Source organism: Rhinoderma darwinii, chromosome 1 (assembly GCF_050947455.1).
Source record: "Rhinoderma darwinii isolate aRhiDar2 chromosome 1, aRhiDar2.hap1, whole genome shotgun sequence".
In the NCBI taxonomy this organism is placed as follows: domain Eukaryota; kingdom Metazoa; phylum Chordata; class Amphibia; order Anura; family Rhinodermatidae; genus Rhinoderma; species Rhinoderma darwinii.
This window is the reverse complement of record NC_134687.1, coordinates 38953416-38967522: the sequence shown is the minus strand read 5'-3', so window position 1 is coordinate 38967522 and position 14107 is coordinate 38953416. Positions and strand designations below refer to the sequence as shown.

At 45.8% G+C, this 14107-nt stretch overlaps 1 protein-coding gene across 2 annotated transcripts in view; it reads left to right on the top strand.

Annotated features, from left to right (window-relative positions):
* The first annotated feature begins 385 nt into the window (after nt 1–385).
* KIAA0232 (KIAA0232 ortholog) overlaps nt 386–14107 on the top strand; it is a 34470-nt gene continuing 20748 nt past the window's right edge. For both annotated transcript variants that reach the window (XM_075857802.1, XM_075857811.1), the window contains exons 1-3: nt 386–563; nt 8880–9362; nt 11377–11514. In XM_075857802.1, coding sequence (XP_075713917.1) covers nt 9135–9362; nt 11377–11514 — 366 coding nt within the window. In that variant the 5' untranslated portion in view covers nt 386–563; nt 8880–9134. The remainder of the gene's footprint in view (nt 564–8879; nt 9363–11376; nt 11515–14107) is intronic.

The window sequence follows — 14107 nt, the reverse complement described above, 5'->3', positions numbered from 1 at the left end:
TTAAATGGCGCCATAAAAACGACAACACGTCCTGCAAAAAAAACAAGCCCTCCTACGGCTAAGTCGACAAAAAAATAAAAAAGTTATGGCTCATGGAAGGCGGTGAGGAAAAAACGAAACTGAAAACACAAAATAGGCTTAAGGGGTAAAGGTCGTGCTCTCCGCCACTTTCCTGACACATTCCGCTTGGTAATTATGGTTTACAATCGGTTACTATGGGCAACTGCTCGTCTGCTGTAGACCATGTAGCAGCTTCCCCGAGGGACTGACACACAACCCTCCCCCTCTCTTTGCATTGAGAATACCAGCGGTTAGATAAGTGCCGCCAATTCCCGCCTCTCAGTGCGCGTAGCGCGCATGCGCAAGAACGGCTGCCGTGAGACGTCGAGTGACGTCCGCTCCAAGGTGGGCGTGTCCTTGTAGGAGCTGTTCTCCGTCACTCCCGGAGCGGGCTGCAGTAGACTGGAGGGAGCTGTACCGGGGAGGCCGGGGCTGACGTTCCCTACTCCTCCTCTTCCCTCACCCTACGGACACTCTGTGTCGCCGCGTCCGATATTTGGCAGGTAAGACGCCGCTATTTGTCATGACTCAGGAGACGCCGCTAGTTCCTCTTTCTCTGTGGCCTGTCCAACATGGCTCCCGGTACCGGCTCGTCGCCTATCAGGGACCCGGCCTGTTTTTGTAGTGCGTGTTTGCCGTTGGCCGGCAGGCGCCGTGTACGTTGAAGATGTTGGTGTCTCCGGCGGGTGGATCAGCGTGTGACCTTGTTATCTAACATGGATCACGTAGCTGTTATATCCCGCCGGCCCAACGCTGCCTACGTGACCTGACACCTGCTCCCCCCTCCTCATATCCAGCGGGCTACGGACGTTATGTGACTATCGTCCGATTCGCTTGCATAAGACGGTAATCGGCCATCGTTCTTAAAGGGGAAGTCCGCTCCATGTTCTCTGCTCATTGATACCGATCAACTTGCCAAATGAAAGCGCCAGTCCGCTATGGAGCAGCATTAAAAACCGCCATCGGCCCCTGTAGACAACATTGCATTTCCAGTGACTGAAATAGTAACAATCTTATTGTAATTCTCCATATTCAATCCGTATGGTGGCCCCTTTGTTCCAATCAGCAGTGGGGGTTCTCCGTGGGCCCTCCTACCAATAACACGATGTTTGAAGGTACATGTACTTTTTAAAGGGGCTGTATGAGATTTTAATACTTTCCCCAAAAAAAAAAACACCTTAAAAATAAGAAATTTGGTCTGTCTGACCCCGTTGCTGTTCTGATGGGTGCATGTTGGCGTAATACCCTGCGGCTGTGATTGGACAATGCGGTCAACCTGTGGTGGGGGATAGAAAAAGTGGGGATATTAAAGTTTTTTGTTTTTTTTACAGTTCATGGGGTTGTAGGAAAAAGTGCAAATCTTAGACAGCCCCTTTAATATTTACCCCCACCCCATGGGAAATTGCCCCATTGCAATAGAGAAAATATCGTATGTGTGATCCCACTGGGTGGTGTTTGCTTCAGTCATTTAAAGGGGGTCTGTAGTTAGTAACCTCCACTCTTTGAAATAAATCCACTGGTTGTCATTGGTTACGTCCTCCGGTCTGTTGACTGGGAAAATTGTTCAGATCCTGAAACCTACTTGTTGCCAATTTTTTTGCTCATTCTGAACTGTAACTTTCTAGGATGCTTTAATTAACAATTTTTTTTTTTAGTTCCTCTGCTTGCAATCAGTGGATGGAGATATTGTGTATATTCAGAGGCTATAACCTCCCACCACTTAGCTCGCTCATTCCAGTCTAGCCAAGCCCTCTCATGTAACCACCTCTGTCATGGCTGATTTAAAGCGGCCCGAGTAATGCCCACACAGGCTTGCTGACAGCGTGAATCAGACCGGGCTGCCTGCTGTATCTCCTCTGCTGTGTGTGAGATGTATGTGTCACAGCTGTGTTGCGCGTCACATGTGCAGGGCTTGACTGGTGCACCTGCTCTTTAAAGGGTTAATGTACCCCCCCCCTTCATTGGGGTAAACAGTGTTTGTGTCAGGTTAGGATTAGGGTGGGGGTGCTGTACAATAACATTCACTGAGGGTGTCCCCTTCCCCCACAAGTACAAGGGGCTGATGCAATCTGACAGTGTGAACAGATCTTCATCTCATCCTAGGGAGACACTCCTCCCCTCCCCCCTCTCTCCGCCTTCTCCTTCGGGTCATCCTCACCCCCGCCCGTCCCTGGTGTACAGGAGGAGGGGCAGCATTGCCATCAGACATTTTGTGTGTGTTTCCCTGGCATGTTGAGTTCACGTGAGGTGAGCTGCTGGGGAGAGGAGGTGCAGGAGAGGGGCCGATAATAACCCACTCATGATGGAGCCGCATATTCTGCTGTCACTACTCCCGGCCTGCTCTGCGGTGCAGCGGTGTAGCAGAGTCTTTGGAGGTGATCTTTTTTGGTATCGCAATTTGTTTTCTGTGCTTTTACATAGGGCTGCCGGTCAAACTACCCCATTGTTTTTATTCAGAGCTGTGGGGGTTTCATGAGACTTTTAGCTCTGCTACATTTGTGGGCACTCATCTTGTTTCGCTTTCACCTGACCGGTTAGTGCAATAAACACTTAGTCATAGTAATAATCACCTTTATTTATATAGCGACAGCATGTTACGCAGCACGTTACCATTTAGAGGGAACATAAACAGACCAGATCAGACATGACATAGTGACAAAGCTGATAATAAACCCTGCTCGTGAACACGGATGTAAAGTAAACTGCTGCTGTATACAAGTGGGTTTTTTCTTAGCCATAAAAGAGGTTTTCCTTCTGTTGCTCCATAGTCAGTAACTTCCTGGACGAGACCTCCGAGGACATCCTCATTGGCTGCCATCTTTACCGTGTGGTCAATGTGGGGTGGCAGGACTGGGTGAATGAGGAATATGTACCCTCTCCCAATTACTGCCTTTGTAGCAGCTTTTTTTGGAAAGTTTAGGACCCTTTTTGTAATGTATTTTGGCCTTGGATCAGGGTTGTGAATACGTCCTAAGGCACTGTCTGTAAGGTTGGATTCACACATGGTTTTTGTTGCAGATTTTGGAGCCAAAGCCGGACATGGTCTTAAAAGGAATGGGAAATAGAAAGGAAGAACTTATACTTCGTCTTCCTCCTAAATCCACTTCTGGTTTTGGCTAAAAAAAAATCCATCAAAATCTGCAACAAATACTATGTGTAAATCCAACCTAAGAATTATTATGGAATAAAATACTGTTAGGCTGGTTAACACCTGTGTTCTGCTCCGTCAGAGGACCCGAACACCGGAAATACCGAACGCAACGGTTCCAATTCACAACGGACACCACTGATGGAACCCGTTGTCTAAAATGGGTTCCGTCCGGTTTCATTCGGGGTGTCTGGGTTTTACCGGAAGCAGTAGCGCAGCATGCTACACTTTTTGAGACTTTTCGGCTGGATCTGAAACGTAGGTCCCTAATGACGCCTCCATCAAAGCCTCGGGGAGGATTACATATTTTAGTGGGGATTACATTAAAGGGGTTTTCCCATAAACAATATTTTTTACCTATTCACAGGATATCTGATGGGGGTCTGACTGCTGTTTTCGTGGCCCCATAGAAATGAATGGCTAAGTAAACTCCTTGTGATCGGTGGGGGTACCAGAGGTTGGACCCCCACCGATCAAATATTTATCGCCTATCCTGTGGATAGGTGATAAATATTGATTATGGGTAAACCCTTTTTAACTCTTTATTAGATATTTTTCTCTCTTGTTCTGCTAATATCTCACACATGGCTATGTGCTTGTCTCTATACATCCACCTGTAAGACGGCAATGTCACATGTCCGTACAGCGTAGGCATCCCATCCACAGAGCAGCTTTATGGAAAAAAAGCTGTTTGTCCTCACTAGGGAAGGTTGGGAAAAGTTTTCTAAAGGGCCTGTGAAAGGTGAAATCTTATTGGTTGCTATAGGCGACTGCTGCACTTTTCCTTTGCCTATGATCTCTTCAACACCTGAACTTTCCACCTAAGTATATTAGTTATTAAAAGCGTTAAACAGGTTATTAGAATTGATGGCCTATCCTTAGTCTAGGCTAGGGGTCTCAAGCACGTGGGCCGATTGCGGCCTCTGAGGCTGTCATCTACGGCCCGCGGGACATAGAGCCGCTAGTACAGGCTCTACTATGGGACTCTGTGGCATTCCCTGACATCCGTGTCCATATATGGACACACGATGTCTGGGGCTTCACCAGAGCGGAGTCCTGGGCAGAGCGCTAGTATAGGCTCTGCTCTGGGACTCTGGAATCCCCTGACATTGCTGTCTACATATGGATAGCGATATCTAGGGCTTCCCCAGAGCTGGACAGTGATGTCAGGAGCACAGCTGGAGTCCCAGGCAGAGTGCTAGAAGCGACTCTGCTCCGGGACTCAAGCTCTGGGCAAGCCCCTGACATCACTGTCCATATATGGCACTGTGGCAGCATCTACCGAGCCCACTTACCCGACCGAGTTTGAGACCCTTGGTCTAGGCCATCATTAGATCAGTGAGAGGGGCCGACTTTTGACACCACCGTCTATCAGCTGTCTGAAGGGGCCGCGGCGTTCGTACAAGCGCCACAGCCTCTTTGTTTACATAGTTCTCCTCTCCGTTCGTACTTGCACGTGCTGTTAGGGTATGTGCACACGCAAAATCAAAAACATCTGAAAATACGGAGCTGTTCTCAAGGGAGAACCGCTCCTGGTTTTCAGACGTTTTTTAAGCCACTCGTGTTTTTCGCTGTTTTTTACGGCCGTTTTTGGAGCGTTTTTTCTATAGAGTCAATGAAAAACTGCTCCAAAAATGGCTCAAGAAGTGACATGCACTTCTTTTTAGTGGCCGCTTTTCAAAACTGCTGCGTAAAAAAAACGCCCCGTCGGATGAGAATGCAGTTTTTCCCATTGAAATCAATGGGCAGATGTTTGGGGTTCTGCTTCCGATTTTCTCTCCGTTTCCCTATATTCTTTATACTTGGGTCTTATGCAGACAAGTGAGTCAAGCTCTGACAACATTGTCTGGTATCTCTAAAGTCATTTTATTGCATTTAACCAGCACTAAATGTGCCTATACACATGCAAGGGTGGACGCTTCTGGCAGCAGCTTCTCACGTGGGAGCAAAGGAATCCAACATGCCCAATCCTTCTTTCCCCTGACATCAGGAGAGTTTAAAATATATGTACACCTTTTGAGACCGCCGTTCTCCCGGTATCTAGAGGTCCCCGATTAAATTCATGTTCTGTAGTTTTTACCCTTTCCAGCTCCCCCCCCCCCCCCCCCCCCCCGTATTGTTGATCGGCGCTCTCTTAACGGATGAAGTATCTGCCAATGTAAAAGGACCTTTACTACATGGATATTAGTAGCAGCTGCTGCATATGATTGTAGGGGTTGGTTGCTTTGTTAGATTGGGTTCACAGTGCAGTTAAAAATGCGTTGTTGTTTTGCCTTGATTGAGGCAAAACTGATGCATTTTGCTGCGCCGCATTATGACTGCACCTTGTGAACCGAACACTTCCCATAAATGGGAACGTGCAGCTCCACTGCAGCCTGAAACAAGTGACCTCTGCTACGTTACTTAAAGCCTCACACCTCGTGCACACGACCGCATTCAGGTCGTGAAAGATGGTCCGTGGGGCAGACGGATTTCCCGGCCCGACCGCGGTTCAGGTGAACGGGACTTCTGCCATCAGACATTTATGACGCTAGGAGTCTCTGCCTCCCCGCGGAAATTCTGTTCTGTACTGTATCATTTTGTTCAGTGCAAAATAGCAGTTCCGTGAGGAAGCCGAGACTCCTAGCGTCATAAATGTCTATGATGGCAGAAGTCCCTTTTACCTGTATACACCGACAGTTTTTCATGGCCCTCACTCGGTCGTGTGCAAGAGGTGTAAGGGTATGTTCACACGGCAGCGTCCGATGCGGCTGAAATTACGGAGCTTTTTTCAGGAGAAAACAGCTCTGGCGTAATGGCATGTGCAGGCGTCTTTCGCTGCGTCCATTACGGACGTAATTGGAGCTGTGTTTCCATGGAGTCCATGCAAAACGGCTCCAATTACGTCTCAAGAAGTGACAGGCACTTCTTTGACGCGGGTGTCTTTTTTACGCTCTGCCTTTTGACAGCGGCGCGTAAAAAGAATGACCGTCGACACAGAACATTGTAAAACCCATTCAGATGAATGGGCAGATGTTTGTCGGCGCTTCGGGGCCATATTTTCGGACGTAATTCAAGGCTAAAACGCCCGAATTACGTCCGTAAATAGGGTGTGTGAACCCAGCCTTAGAGTCCTGTTGGCTGAAATAAAGCTCTGTTCACATCTGCGCGAACATTTCCATTCTGTTACCTCAATGGAACGGAATCGCCAGATTCGTAGACTAAAAACGACGACGCCTGGCGAAACCCAGTGACTAAATGTTTCCGTCAGGGTTTCTGTGATTTTGCTGGATAAAATATCTGTCTGGCAAAATGACCGAAACTGCGACGCAGATGTGAACAGAGCCTAAGTATGGAATGTTTATGATGCTGATAAATGTGTTGATGAGATTGAAGTGGGGGGTGTAACTTAATTTTAATGCGTGCTGGTTATATGACGAAATGTGCGTCCGTCCGTTTTTAGTCCTGTAGGTTTTTAATTTGATAATCTATTGATTTGTCCCGCAGCGCGGATTAGAGGTCACTCACGAGGACCAGGGCTGTTGTCTGGAGGCACTTACTGTTGGGATCAATGTTTGCTTGTTTTTCACCATATTATGGAACAATAGGAGTATATATCCTATTTTCTGACATGCAGATCTCATTGTGACCCACATACAGGTTGTGCTATTTTTACTCCCATAATTACATGGAAGCTTTCTTTAGCTCAGCCCATACCCTTGTCTAGTATCAGCTGATTTATACTCCTCATACTCAGTGCAACGAATGCATTACACAGCGGAGCACGAGATCAACAGGAAGTGCATCCTGATATCCGCCATCAGTAACGCGGCTTCCGTGGTCAGAAAAGTGTCATTTCAGAAATATTCCAGGGGACCTGTCGTTTTCTTATGTGCTTTATAAGCCACAGCATAAAGTTAACATGTTGTTTGCTGCGTGGTAATTGCCAAAAAAACATTGGAGGAATAAATGTTTTGTGTTTTTGTTTTTTGTTTTTCACGCAAAGATTTTGTTTGTTTTTTCAGTACATAATATGGTAAAATCAATGGTTCTATTCTAAACTACATCTCATCCTGCAAAATAATAAGTTCTCATATGGCTAGGTCTATGACTCTTGGAAGGCATGGATGAAAAAAACAAACTAAAATAGCTGCATCCTTAAGGGGTTAAAGGGTAATTTCCATTTAATAATCTGGTATACCCCTAGGTTATACCATAACATCGTGATCGGTGGCTCGACCTCTGGGTCCCTTTGATTTAAAGGGAATGTGTCGCTAGAAAAAAATTTTTTTTTTTTAGTTAAACAATTAGTGTGTGGGTGATTAAACATTGTTCTAATTTTTTTATTTTTTTCACAAGTCAGGAAATATTATAAATTAGATTCTAATTTATAATATTTCCCAGCGCTGGTCACTAGATGGAGCAATTCCCAAAATTGCAGCATTGCATGTGGTAAAGCAACCACATTGCTTTATGCTGCAAAATTTGAGAAAACTCACTCGCTCTAGTGAGCTCTCAGTATCCCCCCTCCTTTATCCTGGCTAGTGTCGGGAGAAACGAGGGGATTGAACGGTCTAACCTCCTACACTGTGTGTCGCCATTTTTTGAGCTAACACACAGTGTAGTAGGTTAACATACACTAGTAAACACACAGTAAAACACGAACATACACAGAAATAACTTACCTGCTCCTGCCGCCGCTCCCTCCGGTCTGTCCGCTCCGTTTGCTACCTCCGCTCTAAGTGCACAAGTCCGGAAGCCGCGACCGGAAGTAGTAATCTTACTGTCCGGCCGTGACTTCCGGTCCACAGGTAAATGGCGCCGGACGTCGCACAGTTCAACTGGGACTGTGTGGGAGCGGCGCATGCGCCGTTCCCACACAGACGGCGTACAGCATAGTGGATGGAACGGGCCCCGTTCGCATTCACTATGGGACTGTATGTGCCGTATTCCATGTCTGTATGTGTCGTTAATCGACACATACAGAAATGGAAAAAAAAATGGCAGCCCCCATAGGGAAGAAAAAGTGAAAAAATAAAAAAAAAGTAAAACACAAACACACAAAAATAAAAAAATGTTTAATAAAACACTCAAATCAAATTGATCGAAAAAAATTTTTTCCCCCGTGACACTGTTCCTTTAAGGGTTTTTTCCCATCAGGGACACTTAACATATCCACAGGATATGCCATAAATGTCAGATAGTTGTGGGTTCCACCTCGCTGAGATACGCTCTCTTCTACATACATGGCCGGAAATTACAAGTCGCAGCGGGAACAGAGAAAGATTAGGGGCCCCGTTCTAGAGACAGGTGGGACCCATGTCTATTTGACATTTGTCATATCCTGTGGATATGCCATAAGTGTCCCTGATGGGGAAAACCCCTTTAACTCCTCCACAGAGGCGCTCCTGGCAACCCGTTGTGCAGGGAACTGCAGCACAGCCCCATTCACTTAAACAGGACTATGCTGCACAAAGAGCGTCACTATTCAGGGAACTGCTGTTGTTCCTTTCAGTCTAATGCCCGCTGATCAGTAAGTGATGGCCCATCCTAGTGCAACGACAACACTTTTATTTTAGTATGAAAACCTCTTTAGGGAATGTTCACATGCAGCAGATTTGTTGTAGAAATTTCTGTAACGGCAAATTCTGTAAATTGCTCTTGCTGATTATCCGTAAACTTTATTTTCCAGGTTCTGCCTTGGAGGTCGTCCTTCTGTCAATGTGAAAGAGAGCACACCCTCATGTGTGTCCACCTAGTAAGATGTATTTCTTCAGTCATGCCTGAGGAATAAGAAATCTCGTGACTAAATGTCAGCAATGATAAATGATCTTCCTGGAATTGAAGTGTTTCCCCAGATTCCTAGAATGAAGATCCCTTCCACCTTCTAAAGCAACAGCCTACCAAAAAATGCTTCATAGTCTAAGGATGCCAACTACCTAGATTCATGCGCCCGATCTGTACAGTTGTGGATGGGTTACCATCAGAAGGCACCTTAAGCTCGTTTCCTGGCCCCGTTTCTGTCTTTGAAATGTCGATGCTTCGTGCTTTAGACCCAGTCCAGACTTGGCTGGGACAAGAGCTGGAGAAATGTGGCATTGATGCCATGATATACACTAGATATGTCTTAAGTCTTCTGCTACATGACAGCTATGACTACGACCTTCAAGAACAGGTATGACGGGCGATATTTGTTGTGGTAATCTTGTTTCCGTGTTGTATTTCCTTTAAGGTCTCATGCCCACTTCAGTTATTTTCTTCAGGGTGCTATCTGTTTTGGTTTTTTTTAACGGATAGCACACTGACACATTCATTTCTATGGGGCCATGCACACTTCTGTTTTAACGGAACCATGTGGCCGTTCCGACAAAAATAGGACCGCTCCTACTCCTGTCCGTTTTTGACTGAACTGTCTCGGCCATTTCCTTCATTTTGTCCGTTGAAACAACGGACGGCACACAAAGCCATCCATCCGTGTGCGGTCTGGTCTGTGTTTCACGGATCCATCGTTAGCGCCCGTACGACGGGCAATGGAAGCGTGCATGAGACCTAAGAGAGTCTTTCACTTCTGTCTTTCGATATCAAAGATCTACCTAGAACGAAGGGACCATGTCCCGCAACAAATGCAGCAGCCGTTTTGGCTAGATTTATGTAACCGTTCTAATATCCACTGCATACAATGAAGGTCCTTAACGAATGACTGCAAGCAGAGATCTGAAAAAAACGTCAGGAATTGATACAAAGTATATTGGAAAATTGTATAACTCCATTATACACAGTAGGGATGTCACGATACCAGAATTTGGACTTCGATACCGATACTTCGTGTAATATTTCGATACCAATTTCGATACTTTGCCAACAGAAATAAAAATTTCTTAGGTTTTCTGATGTGAGGCGCGACGTGTGATGAATGCACCTCACATTAATAGTAATTAATCCCATCCTGTTTCTCAGTCATAATGGGTTAATGTGTGAGGTACATGATGGGGTTAATTACTATTAATGTGAGGAACATGGCGGTTAAATTCATCGCACCTCGTGCCCCACATTAATAAGTGAATGAAAGCCGTGTTTATTTCATTTTTTTACAGCGTACACATCATAAATGATGCAAAAAAAATTGTTGTGCAGGTTATTACGGCCGCGCCAATACTGAATGTGTATATTTTATGTAGAGACTTATTTTAATGTTTATTGTAAAAAAAGGTGAATGTGTGTTTTTTTTTAATTTTAACAATACTTTGTTTTTACTTTATTTTTAAACTTTAATGTACTGACATATATCAGATATGTGCCAGTACATTAGCCTGTGGACAGATAGCACACAGGCAGTTGTTGGGACATACCCAAGTATGCCCTAACAACAAGAAATATGGTAAGACAGCCCTGGGATCCGTCAATAGACCCTGGGCTGTCTGCCCATATATGGTATGGCCCTCGATCGCCTTCCCTGTGACGCGATCCAGGGGCATCCCCCCCTTCTCATTTTCTCCTGAATGCTGCAGTCCGCTGTAATCGCAGCATTCAGGGGAATAACGGCGGAGAGGAGAGGTTTCTCTGATCTCCGCCTTTATGGAGCGGGGCTGCGGCTGTGTAATACAGCCATTGCCCCGCTCCTGACAGGAAGTGCGTGCGCGGTCAGCATGAGGTGATGCGGCCGGCGCTGCACTAATGAGCGGCGGTTCAGGCACTGGAGACAGAACATGGAGGTGTTTTGTAGAGCGCCTGACATGTTCTGTCTTCAGTGCCGCCACTCATTAGGGCAGCGCTGGCCGCATCGCATCATCCTGACCCCGCGCGCACATGTCATGACTCAGGAGCGCGGCTGTGGCTGAATTACACAGCCGCAGCCGCGCTCCCATACAGTCATGTATTACTATACTGAGCTGTGCGGCTGCGCAGCTCAGTATCGAAATACAAGAAATAGCGGTATCGAACCGTTTAGGGATGCACAGTATCGAAGTTTCGATGCATCGTGCATCCCTAATACTCAGAATAATATTTATTTGCAGAAAATCTGTTGTGTATACAGGCCTAAAAGAGCGAACAGGAATATCTTGTGGGTGTGAATTTTACAAAAATGAGTTCAGAGGATAAGAAAGAATTGTCTGATATCTATTCGGTGGAGGGCTACAACAAATCAGAATATTTGCTGCTTGACTTTTGTGGTGTTTTCTAAATTGCAGGAAAATGACATCTTTGCGGGCTGGGAAAAGGGAGCTTGCAAGAAGTGGGGGAAAGGCAAGAAGAAGAGTTCAGATCTCTCTATGGAAGAAATGAAGAAACAGGCTGCAGTTCAGTGTCTGCTTTCAGCTTCTGATGAAGTAAGTGCTTTCACGCTGCGGACGAGACACTAAACATTATGATGCCTTTCCAGCTTTACTTATTCATATGGACAGCTCGCTGCTTTTTACGTTGACCATTACTGGAGCAGCACTTTGCTGTGATCCTTGCCATTATCTTGATATACACACTCCCATCCTCTCCTCAATCTTGTTCAGCTGGGTACCCTAAATATTGGGGATTGTAAATTTTAAAATCCTCTGAATCAGAGATGCACAACCATTTCTGGTCCATGGGCCTCATTTATCAGATTGCATTACTCCCAAGGACTGCAACGAAAATCTAAAGAGGTATTCCCGTCTGAGATGTTTATGGAATATTGACTGTATATGCCATAAATGTCTGAATAGGTGGGGGTTCTACTTTTGGGACTCCCACCTATCGTGGGTCCCTGTTTGTCCCTCCAGAGAAGAGACGTGGTGGCATCCGTAAATAGGAGCATTGTCATTTGTGGCAGCGTAAACTACAATTAAGAGCCGCACGCATGCGCCACTACTACCTGGAGGGCTAAATCTTTCAGACCTTTATGGTGTGTCCTGTAGATGTGGCAGACATGTCTCAGGGGGGGGGGGGGGGGGGCACCTCTTAAAGCAGCACTTATGTACTGTGCTAAACTAGGGAAGTGCCTAAAAGGGATGGTACATGACAGTAGAACACTAGTCGGGGTCTGCACTGGGCGTAACACAGTAGTAAGTTTTGCTGGAGCGCTCCTTTAAGCTGCCTAAACTAGAACTACAGCCCATAGTGTCCCCCAGCCGCACCATCAGTACTCACCTGTACCTGCTCCTGTGCTGCACCTCACCACTCCTGACATGGGAGATACATGTGACCTCTGCATCAGGAGGATGTGATCGACAGCCATTTCTTTCTGAACTATTGGGACAGACGAGCATGACTCATGCTAAAAAAAACAAAAAACTTCTCTATTTAGCCATAAAGAGGCTTATGTGCGCCTTCCTTACCTGTAATGTCTGTATAGAAGTAAATATGTTACTTGCCAACACTGGGCGGGGGGAGGGGGGGGGTCTTCTGTATATGAAAGGCATTATATTTGAAGTCTTATTGGTTAGAAATAATGATGTTCTCTCACTTCTCTGCAAATTGCTTTGCTTCCAGATAACAGATAAATCCTCATTACAATGAATCGCTAGTACTAATTGAGCAGCAATCCGGAGTATTTCCCTGTTCGTTTCCCAGCCATGACAGCATTTGCTTGGAGTTTTCTCTTTCCTAGTGTTTGCCGGGTGTTTCCTCCACAGTTTAAAGTGTATGTCGCCTGTCTGTTGTATTTGGCTCTTCCTGTTGACCCCGTAGGCTTTGAATGTAGCGTCAGGGAGCATGTTAGACTTCCGCTTTATTTATACTCCTCACTGCGCACCTGCAGTAGGAGGGGGGGGGGGGGGCCCAAGTGATCAGACGGCTGGGGATGCAATATTTTAGTTTTTTCCTTTCAATAAATTAGCAAAGATTACGAACATTCTGTTTTTTCACTTTGTCATTATGGCGTATTGAGTGCAGATGATTGGGGGAAAAAAATAATCCAATTTTTATTTTAGCACCACGTCTTAACCTAAAATGTGAAAAGTTTAGGGATCTGAAGACTTTACGAATGCATTGTATATATTAAAAATAAGCTGCCCCTTTAAAATAATTTACTTCTTGCTATAATGGGCGCACCCAAAGATCCCGTGTTTTGTTTGTTTTCTTGCCCTGTTTCTTTCTGGTGAAGTTATCTGGCAGTTGTTTCCTACTTTGGAATTTTGCCCTGGCATTTTCAAAGTTATTTTTAGAGTGAACCTTTAGTCAAACAAGCAGTCATCTGATTCAGGCCGTGAGACGTTTGCTTTGATACATGTGTCCTGCTCTAGGCTCCTGACACTACAATTCCCAGAATGAAACCGTACAAGCTGGAGCTTGGAAGCCGGTGCGTAGATTGTAATCTGGAGCAGAAAAGTGGATGCTGTTTCTGTTTTTATTAGATGTAAATGTCGCTGCCAACTTCATGACCCTGATCAATTCTGCAGCTCACCCTGCTTTATGGTGGACAGATAAATGGGTCGTCTCGTTGGGTGACGGGGGATACCGCCATCTGGGCTACAGGTGACTTATGTTGCTGTTTATTGCAGGATTTTCTGGTGATGCAATTTTCAAAAATATTCTATACGTCTCTGCTGAGATTGGTGGTTTTAAAGCGTAACTCAAATAATAACCTGACAAGCCATGCTGCTGCACCTAGTGTGTTATGTTCCTGTTTGCCATTAAATGTATTAGAAAATTACCCCTTTTTGTGCCTCTTCACACAGCCGCGTTCGGTCCGTGAGATATGGCCGGATTTCCTGGACCGAACACAGTTCATGGAGCCGGGCTCCTTTAACTATAGTCCTCCATGATGCTGTGCATCACTGCGTCCCTGCAGGACTACTGTCCCCTACTGTTATGTTTTCAGTACAGGACAGTAGTCCCGCAGCAACGCAGTGACTCACAGCATCATGGATGACTATAGTTCTAGGAGGCCGGCTCCCTGAACCGCGTTTGGTCCAGGAAATACGGCAGAGATACGGTCTGTATCTCACG